Source organism: Equus caballus, chromosome 3, assembly GCF_041296265.1.
Source record: "Equus caballus isolate H_3958 breed thoroughbred chromosome 3, TB-T2T, whole genome shotgun sequence".
NCBI lineage: Eukaryota > Metazoa > Chordata > Mammalia > Perissodactyla > Equidae > Equus > Equus caballus.
The window spans coordinates 21,226,523-21,245,588 of NC_091686.1; the positions used below are offsets into that span (position 1 = coordinate 21,226,523).

The following is a 19,066-nucleotide window of genomic DNA, read 5'->3' on the forward strand; positions in this document are numbered from 1 at the left end:
TGAAAATGAATAACTCCCATTAAGAGCAAAATGGGTTTGAAGTCGATCCGAGACAGATTAAAGTACTGTTATGAATGTGTGTGTTGGCAGGAGGAGGGGTTTATGTGTAATATGCTTGTCCTTGTACTTTTTAATAATAGATGTCCTACAAACTTATGTAGACCAGGTTACCAAGATACTGGAGTTAAAGGTCACAAGACGTGCATTCTGGGAAGAGCATCAACTTCCTGGAATATTTCCTGTATTTAGCAATCTTTTTTTCAAAATAATTTTGTGGCCTTATGATTTTAATGAATAAAATTGATTCTCTAAAATTGTTTATTAAAGCACACGTCTATAATGACAGCCTCTTGGTATCCACGTCAGAGCAAATGTCAAAGCTGAGCATAAAATGGAAACACATGCTAGGTAACCAGACTGGGTGAGACAGAAAGCAGTGTGACCAAGGAGTAGAAATTAGGCTTTCTAAACCAGTGACCTCAATGCTGAGTCACATTATTTGTCAATGAGGACAGTTAGGTATATATTTTCTCACTACCATATTCAGGGTTTATTTTATTGCTTTTAGCAAAATTCTGAAAAATGCAATTCCACGTCCAAAACAAGAGGGCCAACCCTCAGGTACTAACCAGGTTTTGGAATGACCAAACCCAACCATATTGGGGTTTGTGTTTACACTGGAGGAGCCCTACTTATCCTGTTAATCCCTTAGCCCAGGTGTTTTCTCATCAAAATCTTCCAGATCCCTTTCCATGCTTCAGAGAACTCCTTCTACCAACACTTCCATACCCACTGTTTGCTACTTGAGTCTCATGTGACTCTCCTCATTAGTGTTTTGTTTTTTTGGTGGAATGGTGAAGTGGGGATATGGAGGGCGTGGTTTGGGCAAGCAGATAGGAAACTTTCCCTCTTACCACTCACTCTGAGTAAACTCTTGCATCTGGAGCATTGGTTAGATTATAACTTGGGTTTATGCCCTAAAACTTCCACTCTTCAGTTACTTCTTCCCCAAAAGCAAATTGCTGCAGCCAAACTTGATTTTTCCCCCCACGTATTTGTATGCAGGTATCTGCAAGAACTTCTCTCAGGTCACATTTCTCATGTCCCCTGTGTTGTGCCATGCTGTGATTCCAAGAGCTGGAACAGTAAAGCTGGGAGCACATGGTTTGTTACATCTATGAAGGCAGAGTATGTCTGGTCCTAAGGTTGACTATTGGTTGGTGAAGCAATTGGTGAAACCTTCCCACCCACCCTCAGCCCTACTGCTCCCCCATAAGCCAGCAGACTGTGTCTTGACTGGGGGAGGTCAGAATAGACTGAATTTAGCATAATCCAACTCAGAGCCTTTTAGTCCGTTTCTTTATCTTCTTTTCTTAGTGTTCAGTTGTTAAAGTAGTGACAGAAATTCATGGGGGAAAGAAACACTTGCTTCTTTTCCAACATGCTTGATAAGTCAGTCCGGAAGCTCATCCTTCTTGAATTTTGGAGTTTTAAGAAAATCCTGCGCTATAAATGACTGTTGATTTTCACCCAACACAAATCCTCTGGGAGCTGGCCTGGTCTGGCTGCTATATTGCATCTTCTGCTTTTTCTTCCAGCATCGTCCAGCCAAGCAGAGAAGGAGCTGACAGATTCTCCTGCAACCTCCAAACGCATCTCCTTCCCAGGTAGCTCAGAGTCTCCTCTCTCTTCAAAGCGACCAAAAACATCTGAGGAGACCAAGCCGGAGCAGGTGAGGCCGGAAAGGGCTCTGCTGATGGTGGGGGAGTGTTTAAGACAGCGGTTGGGGAACGAAGTCTTGGGTGGGTGGGCTTGGGGCAGACACAGTTGCTAGTGGGAACTGAAGATTCAGCCAGAGGGGTGGGTGTGTTCCCCACAGATGTACCAGTGTCCCTACTGCAAGTACAGCAACGCCGACGTCAACCGGCTCCGGGTGCATGCCATGACGCAGCACTCAGTGCAGCCCATGCTTCGCTGCCCCCTGTGCCAGGACATGCTCAACAACAAGATCCACCTCCAGCTGCACCTCACCCACCTCCACAGCGTGGCACCAGACTGCGTGGAGAAGCTCATTATGACGGTAAGGCAGCCAGGAGCAGGACCCTGCGGCTCTTCTTCCCCCAGGGGTCAAAGGTGATGCAGTAACATGAACAAGACACTGTGTTGTGGTCAAGAAAGCCAGTGTAGAGTTGGAAATGTCAAAAATGGTCCTAGTTCTGTGACCTTTGTTCTACTATACCTGCCTTAGACTTGGCATGACCATGGTCTGATTGTGGCCCAAGGGGCTAAATACTTATGTTTGTCAACCTTCCCTTATCATTTCCTCCCCTCTCTCCCTGAGGGATGCAGAGGCCTAGATTAGCCAACCATTTATATGAAGAAATTATTATCCAGATTCTCCAAACCTTTATTGAACAAGTCATGTTGTAGGTTGCTCTTATATTCATTATGTCACATTTTATCCTCACAGCAACCCTATCTAAAAAAAAGAAATTTGAAATATTTACACTAACAATTGAGGAAACCAAGGCTCAAAGAAGTTAACTGACTTGATGCCACTTGTAAGTGGCAGAGTTGAGATTTGAACCCACATTTTCCAATTCTAGAAGTGTAGCCCTGTAACTGGGGAGTTTCTCAAGTGGACACTTACTCTTGAAACAGGAAAATGGTCAGTTGGATAACACGTTGATTCATGACTGAGGGCTTTGCATTTTAAACATGATGTTGCTCCACCTGCAGGTTTTGAAAGCATGGTTCTAAGTGGCCTCTGTAAACATGGCCAAGAAGGTTAGTATAAAGATTTAAATCTAATTATAACTTGAAAACTTTTCAAAATACTACAGGTGATCCTGATGTCCTACTTTCTGTCTGGTGGGGTTGTTGTGGAAGCCCTTCCTGATCACTAGAGGAACAACCACCAAAGAGAATTACTCTCCCCTCTAACTTATGTCAACAGCGGAGTAATAAGAAGTTAATTTGATTGCCTTTTCGTGTGAAGATTCCCAGAGAGGTAGTCTGTTTGGAATTCCACGTTATAACATGCAGGTCACAGACATATAACCTCTGGGTATTTCCCCTTCCATTTGGTTCTGCAAAATTAAAGAATAATATTCTAAGTGCTGTTTAGTCATGAGGAAAGTATACTTGATGATGCATCAGGAGAACTTTAGCAGCCAATGGGAAGCTCAGAGGTGAGCTAACATGAGTTTCACTTCAGAGATCTTTTAAGTAGAAACTCACTTTCCATGGTATTTTCAAGTAGATTGGTGAACATTGTTGAAAGATTCTCTGTCAGTAGAAAATTCCTTCTCTGGATGGGTGGGTTTCTATGTTACAGTTTTTCTTGGCATTTTCACCAGCCTTGGAAATAACGAGGGGGATTTTCTCAGGCCTCCTCATACTTCCTATCACATCACTGATGGCCTGGAACCATGGGAGCCTGAAGGGAGGGAAGCATTTTCAATACTTAACTACATTTTTCTCTTGCTCATGTGATTATTTTTCCTATTTAATATAAATCTGGTCTAGGAAGTGTGAGGCTATAGTAGTGTGTACGACAGTACATTTCATTTATACATCCCTAGAGACTAGAGTGTAAATTATATTTCTGATATTCATTGTTTGTCATATTTTTATAATGGCAATAGTGAAGTACATTTCAAGTAGCAAGCCTGGTGGTCGTTATGAATCTTCTTCATTTTGCCAACAGTCTTCCAGGGCAGGATGTTACTGTTGTGTTTGCTTGGCTCCCAATCCCTAAGATATTTCTGGGTGTTACTGACCAGCTAGCACCTTCTCAAGCAGTGATTCTCAACCTCTTTGGAGACTCTGATAAAAACAATTCAGTAGCCCTACTGGGTTCTTCTGTGCACACTGAAGTCTGACAACCACTGTTAAGACCTCCATCCAGTATTCTGCATATATAAAATTGTGTGTACAATGCCAAGGAGCATAAGGATACCCTAAAATTCATCCATAGAACCAGGTTCATAGACCCTGTTCTGGAAGAATCTCTGACAACATAATTATGTAGGAGAAACATGCTCCCTAGAGGGACTGTGCTTGGCACCTTGTCCAGAAACCCCTGTGCACCTCATCTTTCCACAGCAGACAATGGAGATATTTTCTAGACATTTCTGAAAAACATGCAAATTGTGGGAAATGTGCTGATTATAGGAAGTCGATTTGCTAGTCATAAGAGAAAGTTAATGGATTCAGAAATAAAGTTGAAAGTTGTGGGAAATGTAATCATTTGCATTGAGCTAAATGAAGCATTTCCACCTTGATCCTTTTGGACTAAAGAAAAAGATGAGCAACCAACATTCGAGGGGCATTTGTGGCCATACTTCAGCGTGAACCCACAATCCTGCTGGAGGACTGGACTGCTGATCTTGGTCTCTCCCCTGATGAATCAGAACAGAGGCTGCTGTCCCTCCTCTGAAAAGTTTGGTATTAAAACAGAATTTGCAATCGTTATACCACCAAGTGATTATAATGAACCTGTGCTTAAAATCTTGCCCCTGTAGGGTATTTTAATGTAATTTTATTAGAAAATTGGCCATGGGAAAGTATTGGTTAGGTTTTCTGGCTGTATATCTGTTTGTTCCTGGCTAACTGGAGAAGGAAACTCTGAAAACAGCATAATGAGAAATGCCCCTCAAATCAGAGCTCCATTTTCTAAACCATATCATTAAGGAATGGCCAGTGTACGGTCATTCATCCTCCAAGAGGAGAAAGTTAGGTCTGCTTTGTCCCTGAGTGGCTAGAATGAATGGCACTGAGAGGAGTGAATCTTCTTCCTTGCAAATGACTCGACTGATTTAGCTGCCTTTGGTTGCAGAATAGGAAAAGCTGGCAAAATCCACCAAATAGACAATCCTGACAGACATGGGGTGTGTCCAGGCTATCTAAAGCTATAAATTCTAGTAAATATTTTTTGCTATCTGGATCCAAGTTCTCAGGATCTGGCTTGAATTGGGTTTCAGTCCCTCTAAAAGTAAATTCCACTCTGATAAATGGAAATAGATTACTTTCTACACAATGTCTTTCCGTTCAGTTGTAAATGGAGAGTGTTTTGAGGAGGCTTCATTTAATAATACCTTATCAGACAGCTTTCAGGAACCTGCAGTGTCTAATATGTCTGTTGCTATGGTAACAGCTGCTTGCTTATGCTCTGCATCTCATATCTGTGTCTTCCATGGGCCCCCTTCTTTTTACTGATGAAGGGGCTTGAAAAATACTCTCCACTGGGAACAATTGTAGCTCTGGCCCTCCACCATGGAAACTGCACCCACAGCACTTCATTCTGCTTGGCCTATTAGAAACAGCTCCAAAGGGTGTCTTTATACACGTCATATGAAAAAAGGAAATCTATAAAGCTTAAGGGCGATGAGACAAGTGCCCCTTCAGACCTGACTGAGCAGCCCGCCCCCCACGTCAGTTCCACAGAACTCTCACCTATTTGCAGAGAAGTTAGAGAATTCAAATTGGTGCTGGGGATGTAGGAGCTGCTGCTCAGTGACCTCATTTTCCCACTCTTTTGGGGAAGGAGGGTTGAGGGTGTGGGGGACAGGTTTCTGGTCCCTAGATGAGAATGGGAAAGACCACTTACCATGCATTTCAATAATCTTAAATTATTGTAATTGATCACTGTCCTTCTAAGTGACAGGACACAAACACTGGGATCCTGTAGCATTAATTTGGGGGAAATTGTTCCTCGATCACTTAAGAAAATATGGCCTTACAGTGGAAATGAGGATTGGCCCCTGAGCACCCAGGAACACCTTTTTCTCTAGCCCTTGTCTTCTCTCCCTTTCATAGTTCTTAATGATTCTGTAATTTTTTGTACCTGCACAGATTTCCCTTCTCTGCTCCTGGCCCTGCACTGCCTGCAGTTCTTTCTCTCTCTCTTTCCCATAGGAGCAATAGTTGGTCTCCTGTGATTTTTTTTGGTCAGTGTCTGTGTCTCTCCAGGCTTGCTGTGTGCCTGTTCTTCTGAGTTTCTGGGATAGCCAGCTAACCGTCTGGCTCCCCACACTCAGGCTCTCAGGTGGCCACTGGCCCTGGGGCTGTTGTACCCACCCAAGTACCAGCTCTCACTTTGTCTCCATCTCAGAGGAAGGTAATGAAAATAATCGGGCTTCATTAATTCCAAGCCCTGTGAGATGATAGCCATTTGGAGCCTGTTTGCCAATTAGATGGTCTAAATTAGAAGTGACCTTGGTATACTGCCACTGCTTGCCTCTCTGAGTCTAATGAAGCTTTTTCTCTCCGATTCATTCTCCTTCTCAGCTCTTTTCTCCCTCTCACTCTGTGTATGTGTGTGTGTGAGAGAGAGAGAGAGAGAAAATTGTTCATGTGTTTCCTGTCCTCCCACCCACCTCCTTTTTCAGTCTTTCTCATTCTTAGTTTTTAAAATCTGGTTCAGGGCTATGTTTGTTTCTGGCCCACATGAATGTTAACGTGGCCCTGCAATTTTTCCTCATGGGTTTTATGTTTGTTTGTTTGTTTGTTTAAATGGATAGACAACCACATAGAAGACATTTTCGAAAGGAACAAGAGAGAGAGAAACCAGGTCCTCTAAACTCCATGTTACAGTACCCAGTCTGGCACATTCGGAAGGTAATAAAGGAAGGAAAAAGGCCTCTGCTGCCAAGAAGTGCCCAGGTTTGCTGGCTGCAGAAGGGCAGAGTCCAGCTAGTGGGCTTCAGCAGCTGTCTAGGTACAGGAGAGGAAGTGAGCAACAGGGCTGTCACTGGAGAGGTCGGCTTTAGATCCACCACTAGCTAGAATGCTCAGCTCTGTGAGCACTTGGGTTTTAACTTCATGCATAAATGTTTTGAACAGAACCAACACGTCATTCACAAGGATGTAGAGACGGGCTAGGTCTGTGCTAGGAAGGCCTGTGTCTGAGGCATTCCTTCTTTTTTTCCCTCTGAGGTTCTTCATTCTGTTGGTTTTCACTGAAAAGTGAAGGATCTGAGGCTTCCTTGGAAGTCTAGTTTTTGGAAAATGTATACTTTCACTTGGAATACTGAGCCTTTCAGAAAGAAGGCGAGCAATGCCAAGGCTGTAGGGATGAGGGTCTCAGAGAAACAAGGTTCAGTACTTTTTCTAAGACAATATCTTTGCTTTCCAGCATGTGAAACTTGTTGGTTACATTGATCTAACCTCAGACAAGGTGGCCTTGAGAGGGGAATTTGCATGAACAGTCCCATAAGAACTTAGCTTGGCTGCTCAGTGTTGTGTTGTATTTGGCCATTTCACATCCGTAACCTGGAGAAAGTAAGGATGGGGGAGAGGACTCCTTGTAATTCCAACTTCTTCTATCAAAAAATATACCTTGGGCCCCCCACCCCACCCTTCCACCCCCCAGTCATAGTGGGAACCAGACCCACACTTAGCCCCTGGGTTTTGTAAGGTGTGTCCTTGGGGCTTCAGGGTCCACTCACCTCATAGAAACTTAAATCATGATCCAAAATAATGGTGAATTGAACAGGAAGTAGGAACTAGGTATTTATGAACCTATTACCTCGCCTAGTAGTTCAAGAGCAATTAACTTGAGTCTATGGATTTCCCTCTAGGGAGTCTGTGATTTCCCGAAATTATCTGTAGTAGTCTGTGTGTGAAGAAGTCTTGTTTTTCTAGGAGTCTGCAACTTTCATCAGATTTTCTAAAGAGTTTGTGATCTCTAAAAGGTTAATTCTGGATTGTGAGCTTGGGCACAAGGACTTCGTCTAGCTTCATCTCACAAGCATGCAGCACAGGGACCCTGTACAATGTTTAGTGAGTGATGGTCAAATGAATGGATGGACAGAGTATCACTTGATCCTTCCTTTTAAACAACTAAGTTGCTTTGGAATTGCTTAAACTTGAAGATTTTCAGCATCAGAGCAGAACTTCACATTTCTCTTGTTATACATGAGACATATTTACTTGTTAGGAAGATACTTAGAACCACTGTTTGTTTTCAGACTTTCAGCACCCCAGCTCAGATGATGTTTTCTTCCTGCATTCCCATCAACTCTGCATACTTTGGGAGGAACACATGTGGTATCTAGAAGATCATCATGGAACTGCCCTTTGCATGGCTAAGGCCAATCTTGAGAGACCCAAATTCTGAGGAAGTAATGGCTCTAATCATTGAGTTTTCTTACTACAAAAACTTTGTTTTACTTTTGGTTAAAAGTACAATAGTCTGAGGTCTGCTCTATACATTAATGAGTAGAGTATGGGGAGCATAATTTAACATACTCAATGTTTATGGGTGTACATGTAGATTATTAGAAGAATCAATCTACATGGACAGTATAGTCAATGTAGAAAGTGTAGGTGTTTGGACTGATTGTGTACCATCATCTGGCCAAATCTCAAACTTCCTGTTTGGCTTCTGAGTCTGTGGATGGGGTAGGAGAGTAGGCAGAGGGAGGGAGGGCAGGGAGAGAAAGAGTGTGTGTGCGTGTGTGCACACGTCTTGTCTGTGAAGGGGAGCTGGTAGCGGGGTCCAGTTGTTTGAGGGGCTCTGAGGTTTGGGCACGTTTGGGATGGCTCTGGTTATACTGTAGCCAGGTTTTGTCCTCTCATACACCTACATGCTCCAGTGCTCCTAGCAAAAGGTAAGGTCTTTACAGAACTGTGCTCAGCACGGTTGAGTGACTGCCTTTCCCACTGACTTTCAGCTGGCCATCAGAGACTGTGGCTGGGATAGTCTGAACCTTCCACACAGTTTGGTAGCCAGATATGATTGGAAAAGAAGGGGGGTGCCAAGGTAAGTGTTGAAGGAACTCCACCTTCGGCTAACTCTCCTTTTCTTCAGGGAGCAGAACTCCTCAGTGAGCTGTTGGCAGGACTATATTTTTGGCTCTTTACGAAAAGCATGCGAACTTTGAGTGAAAAACTTTGGAAGCTGGTAGGTGACGGAGGAATGGACATAGGCACGGGAACATTATTGTCTGAGAGCTGACATGGCTGCCCTCAAGTAGGCTGTGCAGCAAGGCTTCCATTCTCAACCTCTCTGTTCAGACACATGTGCAGATAGACCCTACCAGAATTTCTAGATCCTTAGGATTCCCTTTAGAGATGTTCCTCTTTGCCTCCTGGGAATTTCTTGCCCATTAAAATTTAATATAACCTTTTTTTTTTTTTTTTCTTCCCCGGGGGAGGTTGGGTATACTATAGATAAGAAGATGCAGGTAGATAAAAGTAATTACTTAAACACATATGGGGCAAGACTTACAGGTTTGGAGGCCCAGATTAAGATGCAAAGGAGCATGTGAGGTTGATGATTATATTTCGGGGAGAGTTAATTGATGGAAGGTGAAGGCAGACAAAGAACCGCTGCTTACTGCCTTCTTGAATCCCAATCAGGAATTATGATTAAAGTCGCGGCGAGACAACAGAGGGCTGATGAATTGGTGTCTTTTTTTTTTCTTTTTTGCCGTCATTCACACTTGATTGACTTCAACCTTTCAAGTGCAAAAGTCTCTCTTTTCCATTATTATTCATAGCCATCTGAGTTTTTCTAATTAAAGTGTATGAAAACAATTACTGATCCGTCGTACTGAGTCTGTTAGAGGGGATGTCTGCCTTACTGTAATGCGCACAAAAAGCCCACAGTTTTCTATAATGATGTGCAGCTGAGGTGTTAGATAATTTTATTCTTTTTTACTCTGTAGGGCTTTTTTTTTTATTTCTCATGATTCATTTTTCATAATTCCTAAAGATCCCAGGAAAGGACTGATCCTGCAGCTACAACCGAGAAAGGAGGTGGGGGGGAGTCTTTTTTCCTTTCCCTTTCTCCCCATCTTGCCCCCAACCTCGTGCTCCCCCTTGGCTGAGGACTATAAATTAATCGGTGACCTTTCACTTCTTGGATTCCCGCTGGACTCCCTAACCACACTGGTCAGAAATGCTTTCTATTAAAAAGAAAATAGATGGAATGAGTTTGGCAATCTCTGCTCCATTCCTAACGATTCATCAACAGCTAGCCTTAACCAGCTGCCGACGAGCTTTGTGTGAGGTGCAGATGTCTGTGAGAGCAGGAATTCTGTGTCACACAACATTCACCTGCCATGCACCTGCTCTTTGTAAACACAGAACCCTTCTTCATAGTGCCTATTGCTTAATTTTTGCACCTGTTGGCATCTGGGTTGCTGAAATTGTCCTAATACCCGTAAATGTGTTGGGGAGTTACCTTTTTGGTATTTATGGGGACGGTTGTCTGGGTTTCCTTTAGGAGTTGACCCTATCACTGATGATTCTAGTGAACATGTCAGCAGCTATTTTCAGCAGGCCAGGATTTTCAAACAATTAAAAGTCAATAGAAATTTATTTAAAATATTTAATTTTGAATAGTAACCTAGGTGTTCCAATCTTCGCAACAGCAAGTGAAGATATTATTGTGATATTTGTGTTTGATGGGAAAATAATGCCACCAAGTGGGACTGGGCACCATGTAGAAAGGTTAGTGGTGATGGTAGTTTCTGTTCCTATAACCTCTAGGTCAGTTCGTTTCTCAGGCTGTCATCAAACAGAAGATGATTTCTGATTTCATTTGGGAGTGTCATCACCAACTACCTTTCCACCTTATAGCAGGCAAAGGGATGCTGCTTGTTTTTAAACGAAAAACCATTATCCTTACGTTGGAATGTTGAGGACTGCTTATCACATTAACATAAGGCAAAGGGTAACTTGTTTGGACAAGATTCTGGCCAGATGGCTTAGAGAAATGTCTTGAGGATCTGACCTAAAGTTCTAGCTCTTTTGATCCAGGCTAATTCTGGAATTGCTCTATTAGGAAACAATAGCCCCGGTCAAGGTGGGGCTGCCCTGTTGTGGAAGGCTGTGCAGGGCACCCTCTGTGGCTGGGACACTAGCCAAATTCCCTCAGATGCTGTGTACCTCGGGCAGAGACTCCAGAAGAAATCCTGGTTTAAGTGAGTCATAAGAAATGCTCGTTTGCACTTGATCTCAGCTTGTAAAGGGTTACAAAATGATGTTTCCTGGAAAGTCTGCCAACGTGTCTGCATGTCCTTAGCCTTCCCTTTGTTCTCCTCTCTTACCCTTTCCTTCGCTCTTATTCCCTCCTCTTCGTGCCTGAATACATTTTGAAAACAGTACTACAATGCTCCCTGCTTCAAGATTACAGTGTACTTTACTAGATATGATTTAATTAGGGCCCTTATTATGTTTTCAGCAGCTTAAGGTGGGCCTTTCAACTTATCTACCTAATTGGTTGCACAAGAAGTTTCACAGCCCATGACAAAACATTGTCAGTGATCAAAGTCAAAATTCTGCATAAAGGAAAAATATTAATAATAAGATTATTCTTCAAGTGTGCACTGCTAATTATGTCCAGAATGTAACCGTAGAAACACTTTTGACTGATGTGAGCTTTGTCTAATAAACATGAATCTTCAGTGAGCTATGAAAAGTGACACCTCCAGCTTTACACTGGTGAAGGCTAATTTTGCTTATTAAATAATTTTTACACATTTCCCTATTTTGTGTCTTTCCTCTCCATTTGACTCTCCTCATTTCTCTGCCTTTTGCTCTTCAGGTGACCACCCCTGAGATGGTGATGCCCAGTAGCATGTTCCTCCCAGCGGCTGTTCCAGATCGAGACGGGAACTCCAATTTGGAGGAGGCAGGAAAGCAGCCTGGTTAGTATTATTATCCTCAACCCCTGGAAATGGAAACAGAAGGAAATCTCAGGCCAAAATTTTCACAGAGTGAGAGTGCCAAGAATCCTGGATAGTACTCCTTAGCTGAGTGTAACTGATCTAGAGATGAGGGGCTGGTTCTTGGCATGTATTTGTATACTATGTATATGGTTTAAAGTGAGAGAAAATCAGGTGAGAACCACTGGGATTTTGATGGACACATATCCCCTTAGACTATACACATCAGAGTGAATAATCAGTGACTCAGTCAGTAGACCCATGACTCACCATCCTAAGCTGTTAAACACTCCCATCTCCAGGGACTAAATTATTAGGGACTTGTGGAGCACGTGGGTGATTTCAGGCCACTGGATTGGTTGTCTTTCTAGAAGCTGCCTGTGCACAAAGTTCTTCTCTGAGTCTTCTGAGATTGCCTTAGGATGCAGTGTAGAGGTGCATTTGGAAAGAACATTGTTATAGACATGGATGCTGCATAGTATAGTAGTGGTGCCCCACGGTGGTTCCTAGCTAGATGGATCATTAGACCCCCATTTATGAGGCTCTTCTACATCTTTGACCTCTTGTCAGCTGCTAAGATTTAAGTTGGGAAGACTTCAGCCATACTACTGCCCTACCTCTTCCCTTGTGATTTTTCCATATTAGGCAGTGGACAGCTGACCTGAAAAAGGGTCAGAATGTTTATGGGTATGATGATCTCAATGTAGAAAAAAATTTTTGTTTATTTTAATAATTGGCCACTTGAATGTTCATTGAATAGAGAATGCTTCTTGAATAGAGATGACAGCCAAAAGTTACATTGTAACAAGAAATTAAATGGCTAAAAAATATATTTCAAAATTTCTTATATTACAATGGACAGCAGTTCTCATAAATTCCCCACAACTTAGGACAGCATTAATTTCACATATTCTGCAATTCAGATCCATGTAAAAAGGGAATCCAATCTAATAAGATCAATAACCTTCAAAACACTTCTTAAGAAATTGAGGATTCTGAGTCAACCAATTAAATATTGTTTAAAAGACAGATCCGTGATATGATACAGGCCTATTATCAGTTGAAACTTTTTGTATGTCCTTTTCTTCCTCTCTGTTCATGTGTGCCTGCTTATAATATGTACTCTGTTGCTGGCAGGTAGGGGTGGAGTTTGTGTTCAGGTTGGGTATTTCCTGCCTCATCAGAGTCTGTGTTTGTGAGACCTTGCAAGGTAGACAGCTCTGGGTGCCATCCTTGAAACAAAGCCTTCTTTATCATTGGGCTTGATGGTTTTTTTTTTTTTTTTACAGAAACCTCAGAGGATCTGGGAAAGAACATCTTGCCCTCTGTGAGCACAGAGCATGGTGGAGATTTAAAACCCTCTCCTGCTGACCCAGGCTCGGTGAGAGAAGACTCAGGCTTCCTATGCTGGAAGAAGGGGTGCAACCAGGTTTTCAAAACTTCTGCCACTCTTCAGACACACTTCAATGAGGTTCATGCCAAGAGGCCTCAGCTGCCTGTGTCAGATCGCCACGTGTACAAGTACCGCTGTAATCAGTGCAGCCTGGCTTTCAAGACCATTGAAAAGCTGCAGCTCCATTCTCAGTACCATGTGATCAGAGCTGCCACCATGTGCTGTCTTTGTCAGCGCAGTTTCCGAACTTTTCAGGCTCTGAAAAAACACCTTGAGACAAGCCACTTGGAGTTGAGTGAGGCTGATATCCAGCAGCTTTATGGTGGCCTTCTGGCCAATGGGGACCTCCTGGCAATGGGAGACCCCACCCTGGCCGAGGATCACACCATAATTGTTGAGGAAGACAAGGAGGAAGAGAGTGACTTGGAAGACAAACAGAGCCCAACAGGCAGTGACTCTGGGTCAGTACAAGAAGACTCAGGCTCAGAGCCGAAGAGAGCTCTACCTTTCAGAAAAGGCCCCAACTTCACCATGGAAAAATTTCTAGACCCTTCTCGCCCTTACAAGTGTACGGTCTGCAAGGAATCTTTCACTCAAAAGAACATCCTGCTAGTGCACTACAATTCTGTCTCCCACCTGCATAAGTTAAAGAGAGCCCTTCAAGAATCGGCAACTGGTCAGCCAGAACCCACCAGCAGCCCAGACAACAAACCGTTCAAGTGTAACACTTGTAACGTGGCTTACAGCCAGAGTTCCACTTTGGAGATCCACATGAGGTCTGTGCTGCATCAAACCAAGGCTCGGGCAGCCAAGCTGGAGGCTGCAAGTGGCAGTAGCAATGGGACTGGGAACAACAGCAGTGTCTCCCTGAGCAACTCCACCCCAAGTCCTGTGAGCACCAGTGGCAGTAATACCTTTACCACCACCAATCCAAGCAGTGCTGGCATCACTCCGAGCTCCAGCTTACTGAGCCAAATGTCCACCGAAAGTGTAGGGATGCCGCCCCTGGGGAATCCCATCAGTGCCAATATTGCTTCCCCTTCAGAGCCCAAAGAGGCCAATCGGAAGAAGCTGGCAGATATGATTGCATCCAGGCAGCAACAGCAGCAGCAGCAACAGCAGCAGCAGCAACAACAAGCACAGACACTGGCCCAGGCCCAAGCTCAAGTTCAAGCTCACTTGCAGCAAGAGCTGCAGCAACAGGCTGCCCTGATCCAGTCTCAGCTATTTAACCCCACCCTCCTGCCTCACTTCCCCATGACCACTGAGACCCTGCTGCAACTGCAGCAGCAGCAGCATCTCCTGTTCCCCTTCTACATCCCCAGTGCTGAGTTCCAGCTCAACCCCGAAGTGAGCTTGCCAGTGACCAGTGGGGCACTGACACTGAGTGGGACAGGTCCAGGCCTGCTGGAAGATCTGAAGGCTCAGGTTCAGATCCCACAGCAGAGCCACCAGCAGATCCTGCAGCAGCAGCAGCAGCAGCAGCAGCAACAACAACAACAAAGCCAGCTCTCTCTGTCCCAGAGTCACTCTGCCCTCCTGCAGCCAAGCCAGCACCCTGAGAAGAAAAACAAATTGGTCATCAAAGAAAAGGAAAAAGAAAGCCAGAGGGAGAAGGACAATGCTGAAGGAGGAGAGGGCAATGTGGGACCAAAGGAATCCCTGCCAGATGCCTTGAAGGCCAAAGAGAAGAAAGAGTTGGCACCAGGGGGTAGTTCTGAGCCTTCCATGCTTCCTCCACGTATCGCCTCGGATGCCAGAGGGAATGCCACCAAGGCCTTGTTGGAGAACTTTGGCTTTGAGCTGGTCATTCAGTACAACGAGAACAAACAGAAGGTGCAGAAGAAGAATGGGAAGACGGAACAGGGAGAGAATCTGGAAAAGCTCGAGTGTGATTCCTGTGGCAAGATGTTTTCCAACATCTTAATTTTAAAGAGTCATCAAGAGCACGTTCATCAAAATTACTTTCCTTTTAAACAGCTGGAGAGGTTTGCCAAACAGTACAGAGAGCACTATGATAAACTGTACCCACTGAGGCCCCAAACCCCAGAGCCACCACCACCTCCCCCTCCACCCCCACCACCCCCACTTCCTGCAGCACCGCCTCAGGCAACTTCCACCCCAGCCATCCCTGCATCAGCTCCACCCATCACTTCACCTACAATTGCACCGGCCCAGCCATCCGTTCCGCTCACGCAGCTCTCCATGCCCATGGAACTGCCCATCTTCTCACCGCTGATGATGCAGACAATGCCGCTGCAGACCTTGCCAGCTCAGCTGCCCCCTCAGCTCGGACCTGTGGAGCCTCTGCCTGCTGACCTGGCCCAGCTGTACCAGCATCAGCTCAATCCAAGCCTGCTCCAGCAGCAGAACAAGAGGCCTCGCACCAGGATCACGGATGACCAGCTCCGAGTCCTGAGGCAGTATTTTGACATTAACAACTCCCCCAGTGAAGAACAGATCAAAGAGATGGCGGACAAGTCTGGGTTGCCTCAGAAAGTGATCAAGCACTGGTTCAGAAACACTCTCTTCAAAGAGCGGCAGCGGAACAAGGACTCCCCTTACAACTTCAGCAATCCTCCTATCACCAGCCTAGAGGAGCTCAAGATTGACTCCCGGCCGCCTTCACCGGAGCCTCAGAAGCAGGAGTACTGGGGAAGCAAGAGGTCTTCAAGAACAAGGTTTACTGACTACCAGCTGAGGGTTCTACAGGACTTCTTTGATGCCAATGCTTACCCAAAGGACGATGAATTTGAGCAACTGTCTAATTTACTGAACCTTCCAACCCGAGTCATAGTGGTGTGGTTTCAAAATGCCCGACAGAAGGCCAGGAAAAACTACGAGAATCAGGGAGAGGGCAAAGATGGAGAGCGGCGTGAACTTACAAATGATAGGTACATTCGAACGAGCAACCTGAACTACCAGTGCAAAAAATGCAACCTGGTGTTTCAGCGTATCTTTGATCTCATCAAGCACCAGAAAAAGCTGTGTTATAAGGATGAGGATGAGGAGGGACAGGATGACAGCCAAAATGAGGATTCCATGGACGCAATGGAAATCCTGACGCCCACCAGCTCCTCCTGCAGTACCCCAATGCCCTCACAGGCTTATAGCGCCCCAGCTCCATCAGCCAGTACAGCTTCTTCGGCTTTCTTGCAGCTTACAGCAGAGGCTGATGAACTGGCCACCTTCAGTTCAAAAATAGAGGCGAGTGATGAGAAACCAAAGCAAGCTGAACCTCCCAGTGCACAGCCAACCCAAACCCAAGAAAAGCAAGGACAACCAAAGGCAGAGCTGCAGCAGCAAGACCAGCCTGAGCAGAAGACAAACACAGCCCAGCAAAAGCTCCCACCACTGACTTCTGCGCCTTCATTACCACAGCCTCCTCCACAAGCGCCCCCACCTCAGTGTCCCTTACCCCAGTCAAGCCCCAGTCCTTCCCAGCTCTCCCACCTGCCCCTCAAGCCCCTCCACACGTCAACTCCTCAACAGTTGGCAAACCTACCTCCTCAGCTAATCCCCTACCAGTGTGACCAGTGTAAGTTGGCATTTCCATCATTTGAGCACTGGCAGGAGCATCAGCAGCTTCACTTCTTGAGTGCGCAGAACCAGTTTATCCACCCCCAGTTTTTGGACAGATCACTTGATATGCCTTTCATGCTGTTTGACCCTAGTAACCCACTCCTGGCAAGTCAGCTGCTCTCTGGGGCCATACCTCAAATTCCAGCAAGCTCGGCCACTTCTCCTTCAACTCCAACCTCCACGATGAACACTCTGAAGAGGAAGCTGGAGGAAAAGGCCAGTGCAAGCCCTGTTGAAAACGATAGCGGGACAGGAGGAGAAGAACCTCAGAGAGACAAGCGTTTGAGGACAACTATTACACCAGAACAGCTAGAAATTCTCTACCAAAAGTATCTATTGGACTCCAATCCCACCCGAAAGATGTTGGATCACATTGCACATGAGGTGGGCTTGAAGAAACGTGTGGTACAAGTCTGGTTTCAGAACACCCGAGCCCGGGAAAGGAAAGGACAGTTCCGGGCTGTGGGCCCAGCCCAGGCCCATAGGAGATGCCCTTTTTGCAGAGCACTCTTCAAAGCCAAGACTGCCCTCGAGGCTCATATCCGGTCCCGTCATTGGCATGAAGCCAAGAGAGCTGGCTACAACCTAACTCTGTCTGCAATGCTCTTAGACTGTGATGGGGGACTTCAGATGAAAGGAGATATTTTTGATGGAACTAGCTTTTCCCACCTACCCCCAAGCAGTAGTGATGGCCAAGGTGTTCCCCTCTCGCCAGTGAGTAAAACCATGGAGTTGTCTCCCAGAACTCTTCTTAGCCCTTCTTCCATCAAGGTGGAAGGGATTGAAGATTTCGAAAGCCCCTCCATGTCCTCAGTTAATCTCAACTTTGACCAAGCTAAGCTGGACAACGACGACTGTTCCTCTGTCAACACAGCCATCACAGATACCACTACTGGCGATGAGGGCAATGCAGATAACGACAGTGCGACGGGCATAGCAACGGAAACCAAATCCTCTTCTGCGCCCAGTGAAGGGTTGACCAAAGCGGCCATGATGGCAATGTCTGAGTATGAAGATCGATTGTCATCTGGTCTGGTCAGCCCAGCCCCAAGCTTTTACAGCAAGGAATATGACAATGAAGGTACAGTGGACTACAGTGAAACCTCAAGCCTTGCAGACCCCTGCTCCCCAAGTCCCGGTGCAAGTGGGTCAGCAGGCAAATCTGGAGACAGCGGGGATCGGCCTGGGCAGAAACGTTTTCGCACTCAAATGACCAATCTGCAGCTTAAGGTCCTCAAGTCATGCTTTAATGACTACAGGACACCCACCATGCTAGAGTGTGAGGTCCTGGGCAATGACATTGGACTGCCAAAGAGAGTTGTTCAGGTCTGGTTCCAGAATGCCCGGGCAAAAGAAAAGAAGTCCAAGCTAAGCATGGCCAAACATTTTGGTATAAACCAAACAAGTTACGAGGGACCCAAAACAGAGTGCACTTTGTGTGGCATCAAGTACAGCGCTCGGCTGTCTGTACGTGACCATATCTTTTCCCAACAGCATATCTCCAAAGTTAAAGACACCATTGGAAGCCAGTTGGACAAGGAGAAAGAATACTTTGACCCAGCCACTGTACGTCAGTTGATGGCTCAACAAGAGTTGGACCGGATTAAAAAGGCCAATGAGGTCCTTGGACTGGCAGCTCAGCAGCAAGGGATGTTTGACAACGCCCCTCTTCAGGCTCTTAACCTTCCTACAGCATATCCCGCGCTCCAGGGCATTCCTCCCGTGTTGCTCCCTGGCCTCAACAGCCCCTCCTTGCCGGGCTTTACTCCATCCAACACAGGTGGGTTCTGTTCTAGGTGATTCTTTCAGCATTAAATAGCTGCCCAGTTAGCACTTGGTTCTGTGGCTACTACCCAAACCCTCTGAGTGTTGGGCACATAGATAAGAAGCTTCCCTTTCTAGTTTTCTAACAGCACCAAAACTTCAGGTCCCTTCTCTTGAGTCTCCCTGGACCTGTGGCGTACAAGGTTCTTTGACTTCCCAGTTCAGGAGTGGGACCTCCTGGTTGCAACAATCTCCTCTGAAACCATTCTCATGCCCTGTGTTCAATAGCACACCCAAGGTGTGTGCTTAAAGGGAAGAATTTGAGGGTCCTGGTATACTATATCCTGGGGTATCTTCAAGAAAGAAGTTTCCATCATAGACCGTTCTATTCAGTTCTTGTGGAAATGCCAATCCCGTCCATATTTCTGTTGTCAATATAAGACATTTGAATATCTTAGCTCATTCTGGATGGTGCCCTAGGGAAACTGATTCAAGAGAATTTAAATCGACTCTGCCCTCACCAGTGGTCCTCACCCCCTTTGTTAGAGAGCTACTCCAGCAGGAGAACTGTTATCAGGAGGAAGCACTCATGGTGGATCCTTACTCCTGGAGTTCCCTTCTAGTCAGAATAACAGTGGCTGTTATAGTT

General features: G+C 45.4%; 1 protein-coding gene and 1 long non-coding RNA gene across 5 annotated transcripts in view; one reads left to right on the forward strand and one right to left on the reverse strand.

Annotated features, from left to right (window-relative positions):
- ZFHX3 (zinc finger homeobox 3) overlaps positions 1 to 19,066 on the forward strand; it is a 1,295,343-nt gene that overhangs the window by 1,266,845 nt on the left and 9,432 nt on the right. For all 4 annotated transcript variants that reach the window (XM_023637235.2, XM_070263082.1, XM_023637236.2 and 1 more), the window contains 4 exons: positions 1,599 to 1,732; positions 1,880 to 2,080; positions 11,558 to 11,660; positions 12,968 to 18,433. In XM_023637235.2, coding sequence (XP_023493003.1) covers positions 1,599 to 1,732; positions 1,880 to 2,080; positions 11,558 to 11,660; positions 12,968 to 18,433 — 5,904 coding nt within the window. The remainder of the gene's footprint in view (positions 1 to 1,598; positions 1,733 to 1,879; positions 2,081 to 11,557; positions 11,661 to 12,967; positions 18,434 to 19,066) is intronic.
- The window catches only part of LOC102149407 (uncharacterized), a 135,389-nt gene continuing 125,741 nt past the window's right edge, over positions 9,419 to 19,066 (reverse strand). The window contains exon 5 of the long non-coding RNA XR_290022.4: positions 9,419 to 11,683. This is a non-coding gene — a long non-coding RNA (uncharacterized lncRNA). The remainder of the gene's footprint in view (positions 11,684 to 19,066) is intronic.